The 20000-nt window shown below is 46.0% G+C and overlaps 1 protein-coding gene across 1 annotated transcript in view; it reads left to right on the top strand.

Moving 5' to 3' along the window:
* LOC109887079 (ryanodine receptor 2) overlaps positions 1 to 20000 on the top strand; it is a 307522-nt gene that overhangs the window by 264101 nt on the left and 23421 nt on the right. Inside the window, 13 exon segments of the mRNA XM_031820923.1 lie at positions 399 to 617; positions 999 to 1664; positions 1755 to 1961; positions 4915 to 5217; positions 5517 to 5593; positions 5784 to 5985; positions 6826 to 6912; positions 7149 to 7391; positions 9160 to 9290; positions 10365 to 10407; positions 11206 to 11339; positions 13610 to 13670; positions 14308 to 14454. Of these exon segments, the coding sequence (XP_031676783.1) occupies positions 399 to 617; positions 999 to 1664; positions 1755 to 1961; positions 4915 to 5217; positions 5517 to 5593; positions 5784 to 5985; positions 6826 to 6912; positions 7149 to 7391; positions 9160 to 9290; positions 10365 to 10407; positions 11206 to 11339; positions 13610 to 13670; positions 14308 to 14454 (2520 nt within the window).

Here is a 20000-nt window from a genome sequence, read left to right as displayed (position 1 = left end):
AGCAGCAGCAGTAGTAGTAGTAGTAGGTGTAGTAGGTGCAGTAGTAGTAGTAGTGGGTGTAGTAGTAGTAGTAGTAGGTGTAGTAGTAGTAGTAGTAGCAGCAGCAGTAGTTGTAGTATTAGGTGTAGTAGCAGTAGTAGTAGTAGTAGTAGTAGTAGTAGTAATAGCAGCAGCAGTAGTAGGTGTAATAGGTGTAGTAGCAGCAGCAGTAGTAGTAGTAGGTGTAGTATTAGGTGTAGTAGCAGTGGGTGTAGTAGTAGCAGCAGCAGCAGCAGTAGTAGTAGTAGTAGTAGTAGTAGTAGTAGTAGTAGTAATAGCAGCAGCATTGGCAATAGCCACATCCACGTTTTCTTGATGCTCTGAACATTTTTCTAAGTGCATTGTTGTCCTTCCTTCAGGACTCGAGCCAGATAGAGTTGTTGAAAGAGTTGATGGATCTGCAGAAAGACATGGTTGTGATGCTGCTGTCCATGCTGGAAGGCAACGTGGTCAACGGAACCATCGGGAAGCAGATGGTGGACATGCTAGTAGAGTCCTCCAACAATGTGGAGATGATCCTCAAGTTCTTCGACATGTTCCTTAAACTCAAAGACCTGACGTCGTCCGACGCCTTCAAGGTACTTTTGTACTTTTAATTTACTTTTAATGTACTTTTAATGTGTTTTTAATGTACTTTTAATGTACTTTTAATGTACTTTTGTACTTTTAATGTACTTTTAATGTGTTTTTAATGTACTTTTGTACTTTTAATTTACTTTTAATGTGTTTTTAATGTACTTTTGTACTTTTAATTTACTTTTAATGTGTTTTTAATGTACTTTTGTACTTTTAATTTACTTTTAATGTGTTTTTAATGTACTTTTGTACTTTTAATTTACTTTTAATGTACTTTTAATGTACTTTTGTACTTTTAATGTACTTTTGTACTTTTAATGTACATTGAGTGTCTTGATCAGTGTCTTTCAAATGCAGTGAAATGTTTTATTATTGCTATGAAGGAGTACGACCCGGATGGTAAAGGGGTCATCTCCAAGAGAGACTTCCACAAAGCCATGGAGAGCCACAAGCACTATACCCAGTCTGAGACGGAGTTCCTGCTCTCCTGTGCTGAGCCTGACGAGAATGAGCTGTTGGACTACGAGGAGTTTGTGGAGCGTTTCCACGAGCCGGCCAAAGACATCGGCTTCAACGTGGCCGTGCTTCTGACCAACCTGTCTGAACACATGCCCCACGACACGCGCCTGCAGACCTTCCTGGAGCTGGCTGAGAGTGTGCTGAATTACTTCCAGCCGTACCTGGGCCGTATCGAGATCATGGGCAGTGCCAAGCGCATCGAGAGGGTCTACTTCGAGATCAGCGAGTCCAGTCGTACGCAGTGGGAGAAGCCCCAGGTCAAAGAGTCCAAACGACAGTTCATCTTCGACGTGGTCAACGAGGGTGGGGAAAAGGAGAAGATGGAGCTGTTCGTTAACTTCTGCGAGGACACCATCTTTGAGATGCAGCTGGCCGCCCAGATGTCCGACATCGGAGAGCGGTCGGCCATGAAGGAGGAGAGCGAGAAGGAGAAGCCGGAAGAGGAGAGCCCTGAGATGGGCTTCTTCTCTGTGACCACGGTCCGGACCGCCCTGATGGCGCTACGCTACAACGTCATGTTCCTGATGAATGTAAATGTATTTCATTCGACAATATCAAAAGTATATATCTACAGCCAGTCGATCCATTTAAAGACTACCAAGAACTTCTTTCCTCTACAGGTTCTGTCCATGAAGAGCCTGAAGAAGCAGATGAAGAGGATGAAGAAGATGACAGTGAAGGACATGGTGATGACGCTGGTCTCTTTCTATTGGTCCGTCATCATGGGCCTGTTCCACTTTACCTTCAGCGTCTCCAGAGGGTTCTGCAGAATCATGTACAACACCTTCCTAGGAGGCAGTCTGGTGGAGGGAGCCAAGACTATGAAGGTGAGAACCGCTTTAGTGTCTGTCTCATTTCTTGTGTTGGTGTATATTAGATGGTGTGGTGTATATTAGATGGTGTGGTGTGTATTAGCTGGTGTGGTGTGTATTAGCTGGTGTGGTGTATATTAGCTGGTGTGGTGTATATTAGATGGTGTGGTGTATATTAGATGGTGTGGTGTGTATTAGATGGTGTGGTGTATATTAGCTGGTGTGGTGTATATTAGATGGTGTGGTGTATATTAGATGGTGTGGTGTATATTAGATGGTGTGGTGTGTATTAGCTGGTGTGGTGTATATTAGCTGGTGTGGTGTATATTAGATGGTGTGGTGTGTATTAGCTGGTGTGGTGTGTATTAGCTGGTGTGGTGTGTATTAGCTGGTGTGGTGTATATTAGCTGGTGTGGTGTATATTAGATGGTGTGGTGTATATTAGATGGTGTGGTGTGTATTAGATGGTGTGGTGTATATTAGCTGGTGTGGTGTATATTAGATGGTGTGGTGTATATTAGATGGTGTGGTGTATATTAGATGGTGTGGTGTGTATTAGATGGTGTGGTGTATATTAGCTGGTGTGGTGTATATTAGATGGTGTGGTGTATATTAGCTGGTGTGGACATTATGGGACTTGCTCATCCACAAGAGCATTACTGAGGTCGGGCACTGATGTTGGGTGATTAGACCTGTCTCGCAGTTGGCATTTCAATTCATCACAAAGGTGTTAGATGGGGTTTAGGTCAGGTCTGTTTAGATCAAGTCTGTTTAGGTCAGGTCTGTTTAGGCCAGGTATGTTTTGGCCAGGTATGTTTTGGCCAGGTATGTTTAGGCCAGGTATGTTTTGGCCAGGTCTGTTTAGGCCAGGTCTGTTTAGGCCAGGTCTGTTTAGGTCAGGTCTGTTTAGGCCAGGTCTGTTTAGGCCAGGTCTGTTTAGGCCAGGTCTGTTTAGGCCAGGTCTGTTTAGGCCAGGTCTGTTTAGGTCTGTGCATTCGGGCAGGTAGCGTTCTCCTGGCATCCGCCAAAATCAGATTTGTCCCGACGTCGGACTGCCAGAAGCATGGTTCATCATTCCAGAGAACTCGTTTCCACTGCTTCAGTGTCCAATGGTGGCGAGCTTTACACCACTCCAGCCGACGCTTGGCATTGCACTTGATGATCTTAGGCTTCTGTGCGGCTGCTCGGCCATGGAAACCCATTTCATGAAGCTTCCGACAAACAGTTCTTGTGCTGACGTTGCTTCCAGAGGCAGTTAGGAACTCTGTAGTGAGTGTTGCAAACGAGGACAAACTATATTTACTTGGTGGTCCCGTTCTGTGAGGTTGAATGGCCTACCACTTCGCTGCTCAGCCATTGTTGCTCCTAGAGGTTTCTACTTCACAATAACAACACTGACAGTTGACCGGGGCAGTTCTAGCAGGGCAGAAATTTGACAAACTGACTTGTTGGAAAGGTGGCAACCCATAACGGTGCCACGTTGAAAGTCACTGAGCTCGGGGCCTCCCGGGTCCCGGGTGGCGGATGTCCGTGGGGCGACGCACAATTCGCCTAGCGTCGTCCGGGTTAGGGAGGGTTTGGCCGGTAGGGAAATCCTTGTCTCATCGCGCACCAGCGACTCCTGTGGCGGGCCGGGCGCAGTGCGCGCTAACCAAGGTCGCCAGGTGCACGGTGTTTCCTCCGACACATTGGTGCAGCTGGCTTCCGGGTTGGAGGGCGCTGTGTTAACCGTCGAGCAATCCCGTATCCGGGAGCATAATCAAGCTCATTACCATAACGCAACGTTTCCTATTCATGAAAATCGCAAATGAAATGAAATAAATATATTGAAACACAAGGTTAGCCTTTTGTTAACAACACTGTCATCTCAGATTTTCTAAATATACTTTAACCAAAGCTACACAAGCATTTGTGTAAGAGTATTGATAGCCTAGCATAGCATTTAGCGTTAGCATTCAGCAGGCAACATTTTCACAAAAACAAGAAAAGCATTCAAATAAAATCATTTACCTTTGAAGAACTTCAGATGTTTTCAATGAGGAGACTCTCAGTTAGAGAGCAAATGTTCAGTTTTTCCAAAAATATTATTTGTGTAAGAGAAATAGCTCCGTTTTGTTCATCACGTTTGGCTAAGAAAAAAAAATGAAAATGCAGTCACTTACAACGCCAAACTTTTTTCCAAATTAGCTCCATAATATCGACAGAAACATGGCAAACGTTTAGAATCAATCCTCAAGGTGTTTTTCACATATCTATTCGATGAAAAATCATTCTTGGCAGTCAGTTTGTCATCAGAGGCAAATGGAAAAATACTGCAGCTGGAGATTACGCAATAATTGTGACGGAGGACACCAAGCGACCACCTGGACCTCTTATGGTCAATCTTCCAATGATATGAACAAATACGTCACAATGCTGCAGACACCTTGGGGAAAACGTGGAAAAGGTAAGCTCAATGACTCCTAGCTCCTCCACAGCCATATAAGGAGTCATTGGCATGGGGCGGTTTCAAAAAATGCGGCACTTCCTGATTGTATTTTTATCTGGGGTTTTTCTGTAACATCAGTTCTGTGGCACTCACAGACAATATCTTTGCAGTTTTGGAAACGTCAGAGTGTTTTCTTAAATATTTAAATTAAATACAATTTTAAAAAAGAAAGTCACTGAGCTCTTCAGTATGGGGCCATTCTACTGCCAATGTTTGTCTATGGAGATTGCATGGCGGTGTGCTCGATTTTATATACCTGTCAGCAACGGGTGTAGCTGAAATAGCCGGATCCACTAATTTGAAGGGGTGTGCACATACTTCTGTCTATATAGTGTATGTGGTGTAGGGCGCAATTTTCAGGAACTGCTTTTGACCCGCGGGCTTTCAGAACTACTGGCTAAAAGTTAACAAATGTAACAGAGAATCTCTTTAATAAGTTACTGCTATATGCTCTTCTCTCCTCTTGTTTCTTCTCTTAAGGTGTCTGAGCTGTTGGCCAACATGCCTGACCCGACCCAGGACGAGGTTCGAGAGGAGGGGGAGAAGGTGCTCTTAGCTAGACCCTCGGCTGAGGAGGAGCTGGCTGATCTAGCCCTGCCCGTGGATGGGACTGAAGTCCTCTCAGACATCTTTGGATTAGATCTGAGGAGAGGAGAAGGAGGACAGTATAAGATAACTGCTCATAACCCCAACGCCAGTCTGACTGATCTGCTTAACTCTCCAGTCCCCTCCTCTCCTCACCTCGCCACCTCACCATCCCCGGAACTGAGAAGACGGCACCAAGTAATGTCACCCTCTCTCTCTCTCTCTCTCTCTCTCTCTCTCTCTCTCTCTCTCTCTCTCTCTCTGTCTCTCTCTCTCTTTCTCTCTGTCTCTCTCCCTCTCTCCCTGGACCATTGCTTTCTCAGCAGGAAGAGACATTAGTGTCTCCATAGTGTTGGCCTGCCTGGACTCCCACCACTCTAACACATTATCTACACATTACCAGGTTTGAGTGTTTCTGCTCTGTGTCGATAAGGCTGCTCTGCCTCCTTGATGTTTTCGCTGGTGTTCAGTGACGTGGTGCGTTTCTGCTGTTTTAGGCTAAGAGCCCATCAGAGGACGGGAGGACAGGGACCGAGGGAAGCAAGGAGGCCAAGTCAGAGCCGGAGAAAGCACAGTATGTACCACTTCCCCTTCCTCTGATACTTCTGGTGTGTTCATCTGAAATACGGCAGTTGAACACAATGAAACTAAGTTGATAATGGGAGAGCAATATTATTACAATGTGAAAGAATGTACCAACAAAACAGCTGTAAACACTGTCCTCCCTCTGCTGCTTCTGATAACTGACTGTTCCTGCTGTCCAGGGGAGTGGATGGAGAGAAGCAGGAGGAGGAGGAGGAGGAGAGGAGGAGGGAGGAGGAGAGGAGGAGGAAGGAGGAGAAGAAAGGGAAGGAGGAGAAGCCGAAAGCTAAAGTGAGACAGCACCACACCTCTAAGTCTGATGAGCATGACATGCAGGAGTCTGCCTTCTGGAAGAAAATCATCGCCTATCAGAGGAAGCTGCTGGTACGACACACACACACACACACACACACACACACACACACACACACACACACACACACACACACACACACACACACACTGAAAATACTTTCTGGCAATCAGCTAACAACACAACATGAACAAGACTGAGCTAATGTATATTAAATCAATCCCCACCCCCTCTATCAGCCACCCCAACCCCCTCTATCAGCCACCCCAACCCCCTCTATCAGCCACCCCAACCCCCTCTATCAGCCACACCACCCTCTCTATCAGCCACGCCACCCCCTCTATCAGCCCCCCCCTCTATCAGCCACCCCACCCCCTCTATCAGCCACCCCACCCCCTCTATCAGCCACCCCACCCCCTCTATCAGCCACGCCACCCCCTCTATCAGACACCCCACCCCCTCTATCAGACACCCCCACCCCCTCTATCAGCCACACCACCCTCTCTATCAGCCACCCCACCCCCTCTATCAGCCACCCCACCCCCTCTATCAGCCACCCCACCCCCTCTATCAGCCACCCCAACCCCTCTATCAGCCACCCCCTCTATCAGCCACCCCCTCCCTCTATCAGCCACACCACCCCCTCTATCAGCCACCCCCTCTATCAGCCACCCCACCCCTCTATCAGCCACCCCACCCCCTCTATCAGCCACCCCAACCCCTCTATCAGCCACCCCACCCCTCTATCAGCCACCCCAACCCCTCTATCAGCCACCCCAACCCCTCTATCAGCCACCCCACCCCCTCTATCAGCCACCCCACCCCCTCTATCAGCCACCCCACCCCCTCTATCAGCCACACTCTCCTTCACAAACATCTCACCATTGTGTTGTGATTGGCTTTTTTTCTAGAACTATTTTGCTCGGAACTTCTACAACATGAGAATGCTGGCGTTGTTTGTGGCCTTCGCCATCAACTTCATCCTCCTCTTCTACAAGGTAATCACAACCAGGAAGTAGGAAGTAGCTAGCTTTACGATTTACCACTCCATGCATACCTCTGGTGATGCTGCTGCTGAAGAGTTGCTGGGGAGAACATTGGAGGGCTAGACCACTCCAACAATATGTATTTTACTGATACATTATATCCATGAGGATCCAGCTACCCTCTGTTTAAAGACTAGTCGTTTTAGAGTGAGCCCATGGGTTCATTGTTCGCACTCACCCTCCTCCAGGTGTCCTCCTCCTCGGCGGTGATGCCTGAGAGCAGAAGGCCCCGGGCAGGCAGCAGTGTGCGTTGGGACCCCGTGACGGAGGGTAGTGACCCCCAGGAGCCTCAAAACCCCCAGCAGGGCCCTGTGTCTGTCCACTTTGTGCTGGAGGAGAGCACCGGATACATGGAGCCCACGTTGCGTATCCTGGCCATCCTACACACTGTCATCTCCTTCTGCTGCATCATAGGTTACTACTGTCTCAAGGTAGGATACTGCTGTTACTACTGCCTTAAGGTAGGATGCTGCTGTTACTACTGCCTTATGGTAGGATGCTGCTGTTACTACTGCCTTATGGTAGGATACTGCTGTTACTACTGTCTCAAGGTAGGATGCTGCTGTTACTACTGCCTTATGGTAGGATACTGCTGTTACTACTGCCTTATGGTAGGATACTGCTGTTACTACTGCCTTAAGGTAGGATGCTGCTGTTACTACTGCCTTAAGGTAGGATGCTGCTGTTACTACTGCCTTATGGTAGGATACTGCTGTTACTACTGCCTTATGGTAGGATACTGCTGTTACTACTGCCTTAAGGTAGGATACTGCTGTTACTACTGCCTTATGGTAGGATACTGCTGTTATGACTGCCTTATGGTAGGATACTGCTGTTACTACTGCCTTATGGTAGGATGCTGCTGTTACTACTGCCTTAAGGTAGGATACTGCTGTTACTACTGCCTTATGGTAGGATACTGCTGTTACTACTGCCTTATGGTAGGATACTGCTGTTATGACTGCCTTATGGTAGGATACTGCTGTTACTACTGCCTTATGGTAGGATGCTGCTGTTACTACTGCCTTAAGGTAGGATACTGCTGTTACTACTGCCTTAAGGTAGGATACTGCTGTTACTAATGCCTTATGGTAGGATACTGCTGTTACTACTGCCTTATGGTAGGATACTGCTGTTACTACTGCCTTATGGTAGGATACTGCTGTTACTACTGCCTTAAGGTAGGATGCTGCTGTTACTACTGCCTTAAGGTAGGATACTGCTGTTACTACTGCCTTAAGGTAGGATGCTGCTGTTACTACTGCCTTAAGGTAGGATGCTGCTGTTACTACTGCCTTAAGGTAGGATACTGCTGTTACTACTGCCTTATGGTAGGATACAGCTGTTACTACTGCCTTATGGTAGGATACTGCTGTTACTACTGCCTTATGGTAGGATACTGCTGTTACTACTGCCTTAAGGTAGGATACTGCTGTTACTACTGCCTTATGGTAGGATACTGCTGTTACTACTGCCTTATGGTAGGATACTGCTGTTACTACTGCCTTATGGTAGGATACTGCTGTTATGACTGCCTTATGGTAGGATACTGCTGTTACTACTGCCTTATGGTAGGATACTGCTGTTATGACTGCCTTATGGTAGGATACTGCTGTTACTACTGCCTTATGGTAGGATACTGCTGTTACTACTGCCTTATGGTAGGATACTGCTGTTACTACTGCCTTATGGTAGGATACTGCTGTTACTACTGCCTTAAGGTAGGATACTGCTGTTACTACTGCCTTAAGGTAGGATACTGCTGTTACTACTGCCTTATGGTAGGATACTGCTGTTACTACTGCCTTAAGGTAGGATACTGCTGTTACTACTGCCTTAAGGTAGGATACTGCTGTTACTACTGCCTTAAGGTAGGTTACTACTGCATCAAGGTTTGTTACTACTGCCTCAAGGTATGTTGCTACTGCCTCAAGGTATGTTGCTACTGCCTCAAGGTAGGTTGCTACTGCCTCAAGGTATGTTGCTACTGCCTCAAGGTAGGTTACTACTGCCTCAAGGTAGGTTACTACTGCCTCAAGATAGGTTACTACTGCCTCAAGGTTTGTTACTACTGCCTCAAGGTAGGTTACTACTACCTCAAGATAGGTTACTACTGCCACAAGGTAGGCTACTACTGCCTCAAGGTGGAGTTCTCCACCTCTCTGATCAATCCTTCCTCCATGCCTGTTTCCCCACCAGGTCCCGTTGGTGATCTTCAAGCGTGAGAAGGAGGTGGCGAGGAGGCTGGAGTTTGATGGTCTCTACATCACAGAGCAGCCGTCGGAGGATGACATTAAAGGCCAGTGGGACAGACTAGTGATTAACACTGGGTACGTCCACTGTCACTGCTCAGCTACTGCTTCGTTCATTATCACATGCTCCCTAATGGCACCAGATACCCTACCTAGTGCACTACTGTAGACCAGCTCTGCTGTGTGTAGGGTATAGGGGTGCCGTTTGGGACCCAGCTATTACAGCAGGGTCCGGGTCCACAGAGGCCACAGGCTGGGCTAATTGTCCTCTAAATGTTTAAATGTCAAACCTAACGATCACGCTCGTCTCGCAGTGGAGGTGCTTTGACTCTGCAACCCTATGGATTGCATATTAATGATATAGAGAAATTAATTAATATGGCAAACCATTTTCGTTAATCTATTCCATCGGTGGATAATGTACTCTGTATCGACTGAGCATGTGGATTAGTAATGTAATGTACTCTGTATAGACTGAGCATGTGGATTAGTAATGTAATGTAATGTACTCTGTATCGACTGAGCATGTGGATTAGTAATGTAATGTACTCTGTATAGACTGAGCATGTGGATTAGTAATGTAATGTAATGTACTCTGTATCGACTGAGCATGTGGATTAGTAATGTAATGTACTCTGTATAGACTGACCATGTGGATTAGTAATGTAATGTACTCTGTATAGACTGACCATGTGGATTAGTAATGTAATGTATTCTGTATAGACTGAGCATGTGGATTAGTAATGTAATGTAATGTACTCTGTATAGACTGACCATGTGGATTAGTAATGTAATGTAATGTACTCTGTATAGACTGACCATGTGGATTAGTAATGTAATGTAATGTACTCTGTATAGACTGACCATGTGGATTAGTAATGTAATGTACTCTGTATAGACTGACCATGTGGATTAGTAATGTAATGTACTCTGTATAGACTGACCATGTGGATTAGTAATGTAATGTAATGTACTCTGTATAGACTGACCATGTGGATTAGTAATGTAATGTACTCTGTATAGACTGACCATGTGGATTAGTAATGTAATGTACTCTGTATAGACTGACCATGTGGATTAGTAATGTAATGTACTCTGTATAGACTGACCATGTGTATTAGTAATGTAATGTACTTTGGTTTTGATTTTCAGATCGTTTCCTAACAACTACTGGGATAAGTTTGTGAAGAGGAAGGTAGGTCTGAATTCATATTCACTGGAGTGATATATATTCATTTATCTTCACATCAGTGACCTGTTTAGAACCAGTTTACAACATATTTAAAACCACTTTAGAACCTGTTTAGAACCAGTTTAGAACTGGTTTAGAACCAGTTTACAACATATTTAGAATCAGTTTAGAACCAATTTAGAACCAGTTTAGAACCAATTTAGAACCAGTTTACAACATATTGAGAACCAGTTTAGAACCAATTTAGAACCAGTTTATAACATATTTAGAACCAGTTTAGAACCTATTTAGAAACAGTTTACAACACATTTAGAACCTGTTAAGAACCTGTTTAGAACCTGTTTAGAAGCTGTTTAGAACCAGTTTACAACACAATTAGAACCTGTTTAGAAGCTGTTTAGAACCTGTTTAGAAGCTGTTTAGAACCAGTTTACAACACATTTAGAACCTGTTTAGAAGCTGTTTAGAACCAGTTTACAACACATTTAGAACCTGTTTAGAAGCTGTTTAGAACCAGTTTACAACACATTTAGAACCTGTTTAGAAGCTGTTTAGAACCAGTTTACAACACATTTAGAACCTGTTTAGAAGCTGTTTAGAACCAGTTTACAACACATTTAGAAGCTGTTTAGAAGCTGTTTAGAAGCTGTTTAGAAGCTGTTTAGAAGCTGTTTAGAACCTGTTTAGAACCTGTTTAGAACCTGTTTAGAAGCTGTTTAGAACCAGTTTACAACACATTTAGAACCTGTTTAGAAGCTGTTTAGAATATATTAGAAGTAAAGCTGTGTGGTTCCCCTGCAGGTGATGGATAAGTATGGAGAGTTCTACGGCCATGACCGCATCAGTGAGCTGTTGGGTATGGACAAGGCTGCTCTGGACTTCAGTGACGCCCACGAGAAGAAGAAACCCAAGAAAGACAGCTCGTTAGCCGCAGTGTGAGTCTGGGGGTGGGGAGAGCTCGTTAGCCGCAGTGTGAGTCTGGGGGTGGGGAGAGCTCGTTAGCCGCAGTGTGAGTCTGGGGGTGGGGAGAGCTCGTTAGCCACAGTGTGAGTCTGGGGGTGGGGAGAGCTCGTTAGCCGCAGTGTGAGTATGGGGGTGGGGAGAGCTCGTTAGCCGCAGTGTGAGTCTGGGGGTGGGGAGAGCTCGTTAGCCGCAGTGTGAGTCTGGGGGTGGGGAGAGCTCGTTAGCCGCAGTGTGAGTCTGGGGGTGGGGAGAGCTCGTTAGCCGCAGTGTGAGTCTGGGGGTGGGGAGAGCTCGTTAGCCGCAGTGTGAGTCTGGGGGTGGACAGAGTCAGGTAGGGGGCTGGTGATGGGGAGACAGAGTCAGGTAGGGGGCTGGTGGTGGTGGGGAGACAGAGTCAGGTAGGAGGCTGGTGGTGGGGAGACAGAGTCAGGTAGGAGGCTGGTGGTGGGGAGACAGAGTCAGGTAGGGGGCTGGTGGTGGTGGGGAGACAGAGTCAGGTAGGGGGCTGGTGGTGGTGGGGGAGACAGAGTCAGGTAGGGGGCTGGGAGTGGGGAGACAGAGTCAGGTAGGGGGCTGGTGGTGGGGGGGAGACAGAGTCAGGTAGGGGGCTGGTGGTGGTGGGGAGACAGAGTCAGGTAGGGGGCTGGTGTTGGTGGGGAGACAGAGTCAGAGTCAGGTAGAGGGCTGGTGGTGGTGGGGAGACAGAGTCAGGTAGGGGGCTGGTGGTGGGGAGACAGAGTCAGGTAGGGGGCTGGTGGTGGTGGGGAGACAGAGTCAGGTAGGGGGCTGGTGGTGGGGAGACAGAGTCAGGTAGGGGGCTGGTGGTGGGGAGACAGAGTCAGGTAGGGGGCTGGTGGTGGGGAGACAGAGTCAGAGTCAGGTAAGGGGCTGGTGGTGGGGAGACAGAGTCAGGTAGGGGGCTGGGAGTGGGGAGACAGAGTCAGGTAGGGGGCTGGGAGTGGGGAGACAGAGTCAGGTAGGGGGCTGGTGGTGGTGGGGAGACAGAGTCAGGTAGGGGGCTGGTGGTGGTGGGGAGACAGAGTCAGGTAGGGGGCTGGTGGTGGTGGGGAGACAGAGTCAGGTAGGGGGCTGGTGGTGGGGAGACAGAGTCAGAGTCAGGTAGGGGGCTGGTAGTGGTGGGGAGACAGAGTCAGGTAGGGGGCTGGGAGTGGGGAGACAGAGTCAGGTAGGGGGCTGGTGGTGGTGGGGGAGAAATGACAGGGGAGGGGGAGGGATAGAGGGTGAAGGGATGTGGGGAGCATTTCGCTACACCAGCAATAACATCTGCTAAATATGTGTATGTGACCCAATACAATTTGTTTTGGATGTCCCTGACTGTGCCTGTTGGACCCTTCAAAGCCCACGCATTGAACTGAGATCATTAAAGCTCATAGATGGGGGAGCGGACTCTACGTCAGAGAGAACATCTAGTTCCACTTTCTAAATGTGCATCTTGCTCTCTCTCTGTTGTTCATATGGAGGAAGCTTCCTCTGAAGCCAATATAGTGAGAGGTGGTTTGAAAGCTGTTCTCCTAATGTTTTCAGTGGTTCAGTTGGACGATGGTTGTAATGACCAATCACTGTACAGGATGGTGGCAACATGACCAATCACTGTACAGGATGGTGGCAGCATGACCAATCACTGTACAGGATGGTGGCAACATGACCAATCACTGTACAGGATGGTGGCAGCATGACCAATCACTGTACAGGATGGTGGCAACATGACCAATCACTGTACAGGATGGTGGCAGCATGACCAATCACTGTACAGGATGGTGGCAACATGACCAATCACTGTACAGGATGGTGGCAACATGACCAATCACTGTACAGGATGGTGGCAGCATGACCATTCACTGTACAGGATGGTGGCAACATGACCAATCACTGTACAGGATGGTGGCAACATGACCAATCACTGTACAGGATGGTGTCAACATGACCATTCACTGTACAGGATGGTGGCAACATGACCAATCACTGTACAGGATGGTGGCAACATGACCAATCACTGTACAGGATGGTGGCAGCATGACCAATCACTGTACAGGATGGTGTCAACATGACCATTCACTGTACAGGATGGTGGCAACATGACCAATCACTGTACAGGATGGTGGCAACATGACCAATCACTGTACAGGATGGTGGCAGCAGGAGGCCTGATCGATGACAAATACACCCCAACATGAATCGTGTTGATGTTGTGTTCTCTCTTGTCTCCCCTGGTCTGTTACAGATTAAACTCTGTTGATGTCAAGTACCAGATCTGGAAACTAGGAGTCGTCTTCACAGACAATGTAAATAAAGACGTATTGCATCCTGCTAAGTGACTTCAACTTTTTATTTAATATACAATAAGACATTTTAGCAGACATTATTTCTAACTCTTCTTCTTCGTCTTCTTCGTCTTCGTCTTCCTCTTCCTCTTCTTCTTCGTCTTCTTCTTCTTCTTCTACCTCTTCTTCTTCTTCTTCTACCTCTTCTTTTTCTTCTTCTTCTACCTCTTCTTCTTCTTCTACCTCTTCTTCTTCTTCTACCTCTTCTTCTTCTTCTTCTTCTACCTCTTCTTCTTCTTCTTCTACCTCTTCTTCTTCTTCTTCTACCTCTTCTTCTTCTTCTTCTACCTCTTCTTCTTCTTCTTCTACCTCTTCTTCTTCTACCTCTTCTTCTTCTTTTTCTACCTCTTCTTCTTCTTCTTCTACCTCTTCTTCTTCTTCTACCTCTTCTTCTTCTTCTACCTCTTCTTCTTCTTCTTCTTCTTCTACCTCTTCTTCTTCTTCTACCTCTTCTTCTTCTTCTTCTTCTTCTTCTACCTCTTCTTCTTCGTCTACCTCTTCTTCTTCTTCTTCTACCTCTTCGTCTTCTTCTTCTTCTTCTTCGTTTTCTTCTTCTTCGTCTTCTTCGTCTTCTTATTCTTCTACCTGACCCCTGCAGTCGTTCCTGTACCTGGCTTGGTATATGACCATGTCCATCCTGGGTCACTACAACAACTTCTTCTTCGCTGCTCATCTCCTGGACATCGCCATGGGCTTCAAGACCCTCCGCACCATTCTGTCTTCTGTCACGCACAACGGCAAACAGGTACTGGTGTCTGCTCTGGGCTTTATCACTGTGTCTGGGCTTTATCACTGTGTCTGGGCTTCATCACTGTGTCTGGGCTTTATCACTGTGTCTGGGCTTTATCACTGTGTCTGGGCTTTATCACTGTGTCTGGGCTTCATCACTGTGTCTGGGCTTTATCACTGTGTCTGGGCTTTATCACTGTGTCTGGGCTTTATCACTGTGTCTGGGCTTACTGAGTATTCTACAAACCACTGTCTAATGATACAATATGTTACTGTAGGTACATTCACAATATATTACTGTAGATACATACAGTGTTTAAAGATACAATATATTACTGTAGATACATACAGTGTCTAAATATACAATATATTACTGTAACTAATTCACAATATATTACTGTAGATACAGTGTTTAAAGATACAAGATATTACTGTAGATACATACAGTGCCTAAAGATACAATATATTACTGTAGATACATACAGTGTCTAAAGATACAATATATTACTGTAGGTACATACAGTGTCTAAAGATACAATATATTACTGTAGATACATACAGTGTCTAAAGATACAATATATTACTGTAGGTTGTTGTTTCGTCTCTGTACTCCAACACTCTGAGGGTATGTGTCACGCCCTGACCTTAGATATCTTTGTTTTCTTGATATTTAGGTGAGGTCAGGGTGTGACTAGGGTGGGTACGCTAGTTGTTGTATTGTCTAGGGGGTTTTGTATTGTCTAGGAGGTTTTTCGTAGGTCTAGGTGATTTGTGTGTGGATGGTGACCTGATATGGTTCCCAATCAGAGACAGCTGTTTATCGTCCCACATTTTAGGGAACCAATAGTATTTGAACAAATTCCCTTGGATGCATCTGCAGTTTGTTTTGGTTGTTTCAGATGGTGTGGTGCCCAATATAAATGAATGCTAATGTATTGTGTCATTTTGGAGTCACTTTGCTTCAAAATGAGATTAGAATGTGTTTCTGAACACTTCTACATTAATGTGGATGCTAGCATGGTTACGGATAGTCCTGAATGAATTGTGAATAATAATACTCACAAGACAGGCTAACCTCTCACCGTTACCATTAAGGAGGTTAGCATTAAAACAGGCTAACCTCTCACCGTTACCAGAAGGTTAGCATTAAAACAGGCTAACCTCTCACCGTTACCATTAAGGAGGTTAGCATTAAAACAGGCTAACCTCCCACCGTTACCAGAAGGTTAGCATTAAAACAGGCTAACCTCTCACCGTTACCATTAAGGAGGTTAGCATTAAAACAGGCTAACCTCTCACCGTCACCATTAAGGAGGTTAGCATTAAAACAGGCTAACCTCTCACTGTTACCAGAAGGTTAGCATTAAAACAGGCTAACCTCTCACTGTTACCAGAAGGTTAGCATTAAAACAGGCTAACCTCTCACCGTTACCATTAAGGAGGTTAGCATTAAAACAGGCTAACCTCTCACTGTTACCATTAAGGAGGTTAGCATTAAAACAGGCTAACCTCTCACCGTTACCATTAAGGAGGTTAGCATTAAAACAGGCTAACCTCTCACCGTTACCATTAAGAAGGTTAGCATTAAAACAGGCTAACCTCTCACCGTTACCAGAAGGTTAGCATTAAAACAGGCTAACCTCTCACTGTTACCAGAAGGTTAGCATTAAAACAGGCTAACCTCCCACCGTTACCAGAAGGTTAGCATTAAAACAGGCTAACCTCCCACTGTTACCATAAGGTTAGCATTAAAATAGGCTAACCTCTCACCGTTACCATTAAGAAGGTTAGCATTAAAACAGGCTAACCTCCCACTGTTACCATAAGGTTAGCATTAAAATAGGCTAACCTCTCACCGTTACCATTAAGAAGGTTAGCATTAAAACAGGCTAACCTCCCACTGTTACCATTAAGGAGGATTAGCATTAAAACATGCTAACCTCTCACCATTACCATTAAGAAGGTTATCGTTTTTTGGGGGGGTATGATATTTATGCCTCTAATTATCCAGGCGTTGAAATTAGTTGGATGCCTACAGATATAAATGCAATGGGTTTCTGTATGGAGGAATGGTCTAATACCCCTCCCAATGGGTTTCTGTATGGAGGAATGGTCTAATACCCCTCCCAATGGGTTTCTGTATGGAGGAATGGTCTAATACCCCTCCCAATGTGTTTCTGTATGGAGGAATGGTCTAATACCCCTCCCAATGTGTTTCTGTATGGAGGAATGGTCTAATACCCCTCCCAATGGGTTTCTGTATGGAGGAATGGTCTAATACCCCTCCCAATGGGTTTCTGTATGGAGGAATGGTCTAATACCCCTCCCAATGTGTTTCTGTATGGAGGAATGGTCTAATACCCCTCCCAATGGGTTTCTGTATGGAGGAATGGTCTAATACCCCTCCCAATGTGTTTCTGTATGGAGGAATGGTCTAATACCCCTCCCAATGGGTTTCTGTATGGAGGAATGGTCTAATACCCCTCCCAATGTGTTTCTGTATGGAGGAATGGTCTAATACCCCTCCCAATGTGTTTCTGTATGGAGGAATGGTCTAATACCCCTCCCAATGTGTTTCTGTATGGAGGAATGGTCTAATACCCCTCCCAATGGGTTTCTGTATGGAGGAATGGTCTAATACCCCTCCCAATGTGTTTCTGTATGGAGGAATGGTCTAATACCCCTCCCAATGGGTTTCTGTATGGAGGAATGGTCTAATACCCCTCCCAATGTGTTTCTGTATGGAGGAATGGTCTAATACCCCTCCCAATGGGTTTCTGTATGGAGGAATGGTCTAATACCCCTCCCAATGTGTTTCTGTATGGAGGAATGGTCTAATACCCCTCCCAATGGGTTTCTGTATGGAGGAATGGTCTAATACCCCTCCCAATGGGTTTCTGTATGGAGGAATGGTCTAATACCCCTCCCAATGTGTTTCTGTATGGAGGAATGGTCTAATACCCCTCCCAATGGGTTTCTGTATGGAGGAATGGTCTAATACCCCTCCCAATGGGTTTCTGTATGGAGGAATGGTCTAATACCCCTCCCAATGGGTTTCTGTATGGAGGAATGGTCTAATACCCCTCCCAATGGGTTTCTGTATGGAGGAATGGTCTAATACCCCTCCCAATGGGTTTCTGTATGGAGGAATGGTCTAATACCCCTCCCAATGGGTTTCTGTATGGAGGAATGGTCTAATACCCCTCCCAATGGGTTTCTGTATGGAGGAATGGTCTAATACCCCTCCCAATGGGTTTCTGTATGGAGGAATGGTCTAATACCCCTCCCAATGGGTTTCTGTATGGAGGAATGGTCTAATACCCCTCCCAATGGGTTTCTGTATGGAGGAATGGTCTAATACCCCTCCCAATGGGTTTCTGTATGGAGGAATGGTCTAATACCCCTCCCAATGGGTTTCTGTATGGAGGAATGGTCTAATACCCCTCCCAATGGGTTTCTGTATGGAGGAATGGTCTAATACCCCTCCCAATGGATTTCTGTATGGAGGAATGGTCTAATACCCCTCCCAATGGGTTTCTGTATGGAGGAATGGTCTAATACCCCTCCCAATGGGTTTCTGTATGGAGGAATGGTCTAATACCCCTCCCAATGTGTTTCTGTATGGAGGAATGGTCTAATACCCCTCCCAATGTGTTTCTGTATGGAGGAATGGTCTAATACCCCTCCCAATGGGTTTCTGTATGGAGGAATGGTCTAATACCCCTCCCAATGGGTTTCTGTATGGAGGAATGGTCTAATACCCCTCCCAATGTGTTTCTGTATGGAGGAATGGTCTAATACCCCTCCCAATGGGTTTCTGTATGGAGGAATGGTCTAATACCCCTCCCAATGTGTTTCTGTATGGAGGAATGGTCTAATACCCTCCCAATGGGTTTCTGTATGGAGGAATGGTCTAATACCCCTCCCAATGTGTTTCTGTATGGAGGAATGGTCTAATACCCCTCCCAATGTGTTTCTGTATGGAGGAATGGTCTAATACCCCTCCCAATGTGTTTTCTGTATGGAGGAATGGTCTAATACCCCTCCCAATGGGTTTCTGTATGGAGGAATGGTCTAATACCCCTCCCAATGTGTTTTCTGTATGGAGGAATGGTCTAATACCCCTCCCAATGGGTTTCTGTATGGAGGAATGGTCTAATACCCCTCCCAATGTGTTTCTGTATGGAGGAATGGTCTAATACCCCTCCCAATGGGTTTCTGTATGGAGGAATGGTCTAATACCCCTCCCAATGTGTTTCTGTATGGAGGAATGGTCTATACCCCTTGTCAATTCTGTATGGAGGAATGGTCTAATACCCTCCCAATGGTTTCTGTATGGAGGAATGGTCTAATACCCCTCCCAATGGGTTTCTGTATGGAGGAATGGTCTAATACCCCTCCCAATGGGTTTCTGTATGGAGGAATGGTCTAATACCCCTCCCAATGGGTTTCTGTATGGAGGAATGGTCTAATACCCCTCCCAATGGGTTTCTGTATGGAGGAATGGTCTAATACCCCTCCCAATGGGTTTCTGTATGGAGGAATGGTCTAATACCCCTCCCAATGGGTTTCTGTATGGAGGAATGGTCTAATACCCTCCCAATGGGTTTCTGTATGGAGGAATGGTCTAATACCCTCCCAATGGTTTCTGTATGGAGGAATGGTCTAATACCCCTCCCAATGGGTTTCTGTATGGAGGAATGGTCTAATACCCCTCCCAATGGGTTTCTGTATGGAGGAATGGTCTAATACCCCTCCCAATGGGTTTCTGTATGGAGGAATGGTCTAATACCCCTCCCAATGGGTTTCTGTATGGAGGAATGGTCTAATACCCCTCCCAATGGGTTTCTGTATGGAGGAATGGTCTAATACCCTCCCAATGGGTTTCTGTATGGAGGAATGGTCTAATACCCCTCCCAATGGGTTTCTGTATGGAGGAATGGTCTAATACCCCTCCCAATGGATTTCTGTATGGAGGAATGGTCTAATACCCCTCCCAATGGGTTTCTGTATGGAGGAATGGTCTAATACCCCTCCCAATGGGTTTCTGTATGGAGGAATGGTCTAATACCCCTCCCAATGGGTTTCTGTATGGAGGAATGGTCTAATACCCCTCCCAATGTGTTTCTGTATGGAGGAATGGTCTAATACCCCTCCCAATGTGTTTTCTGTATGGAGGAATGGTCTAATACCCCTCCCAATGGGTTTCTGTATGGAGGAATGGTCTAATACCCTCCCAATGGGTTTCTGTATGGAGGAATGGTCTAATATCCCTCCCAATGGGTTTCTGTATGGAGGAATGGTCTAATACCCCTCCCAATGGGTTTCTGTATGGAGGAATGGTCTAATACCCCTCCCAATGGGTTTCTGTATGGAGGAATGGTCTAATACCCCTCCCAATGGGTTTCTGTATGGAGGAATGGTCTAATACCCCTCCCAATGGGTTTCTGTATGGAGGAATGGTCTAATACCCCTCCCAATGTGTTTCTGTATGGAGGAATGGTCTAATACCCCTCCCAATGTGTTTCTGTATGGAGGAATGGTCTAATACCCCTCCCAATG

This window comes from Oncorhynchus kisutch, unplaced genomic scaffold, assembly GCF_002021735.2.
Source record: "Oncorhynchus kisutch isolate 150728-3 unplaced genomic scaffold, Okis_V2 scaffold3741, whole genome shotgun sequence".
Taxonomy (NCBI): Eukaryota; Metazoa; Chordata; class Actinopteri; order Salmoniformes; family Salmonidae; genus Oncorhynchus; species Oncorhynchus kisutch.
Note: the sequence above shows the minus strand (reverse complement) of the source record. Positions and strands in the feature narration are given on the sequence as shown.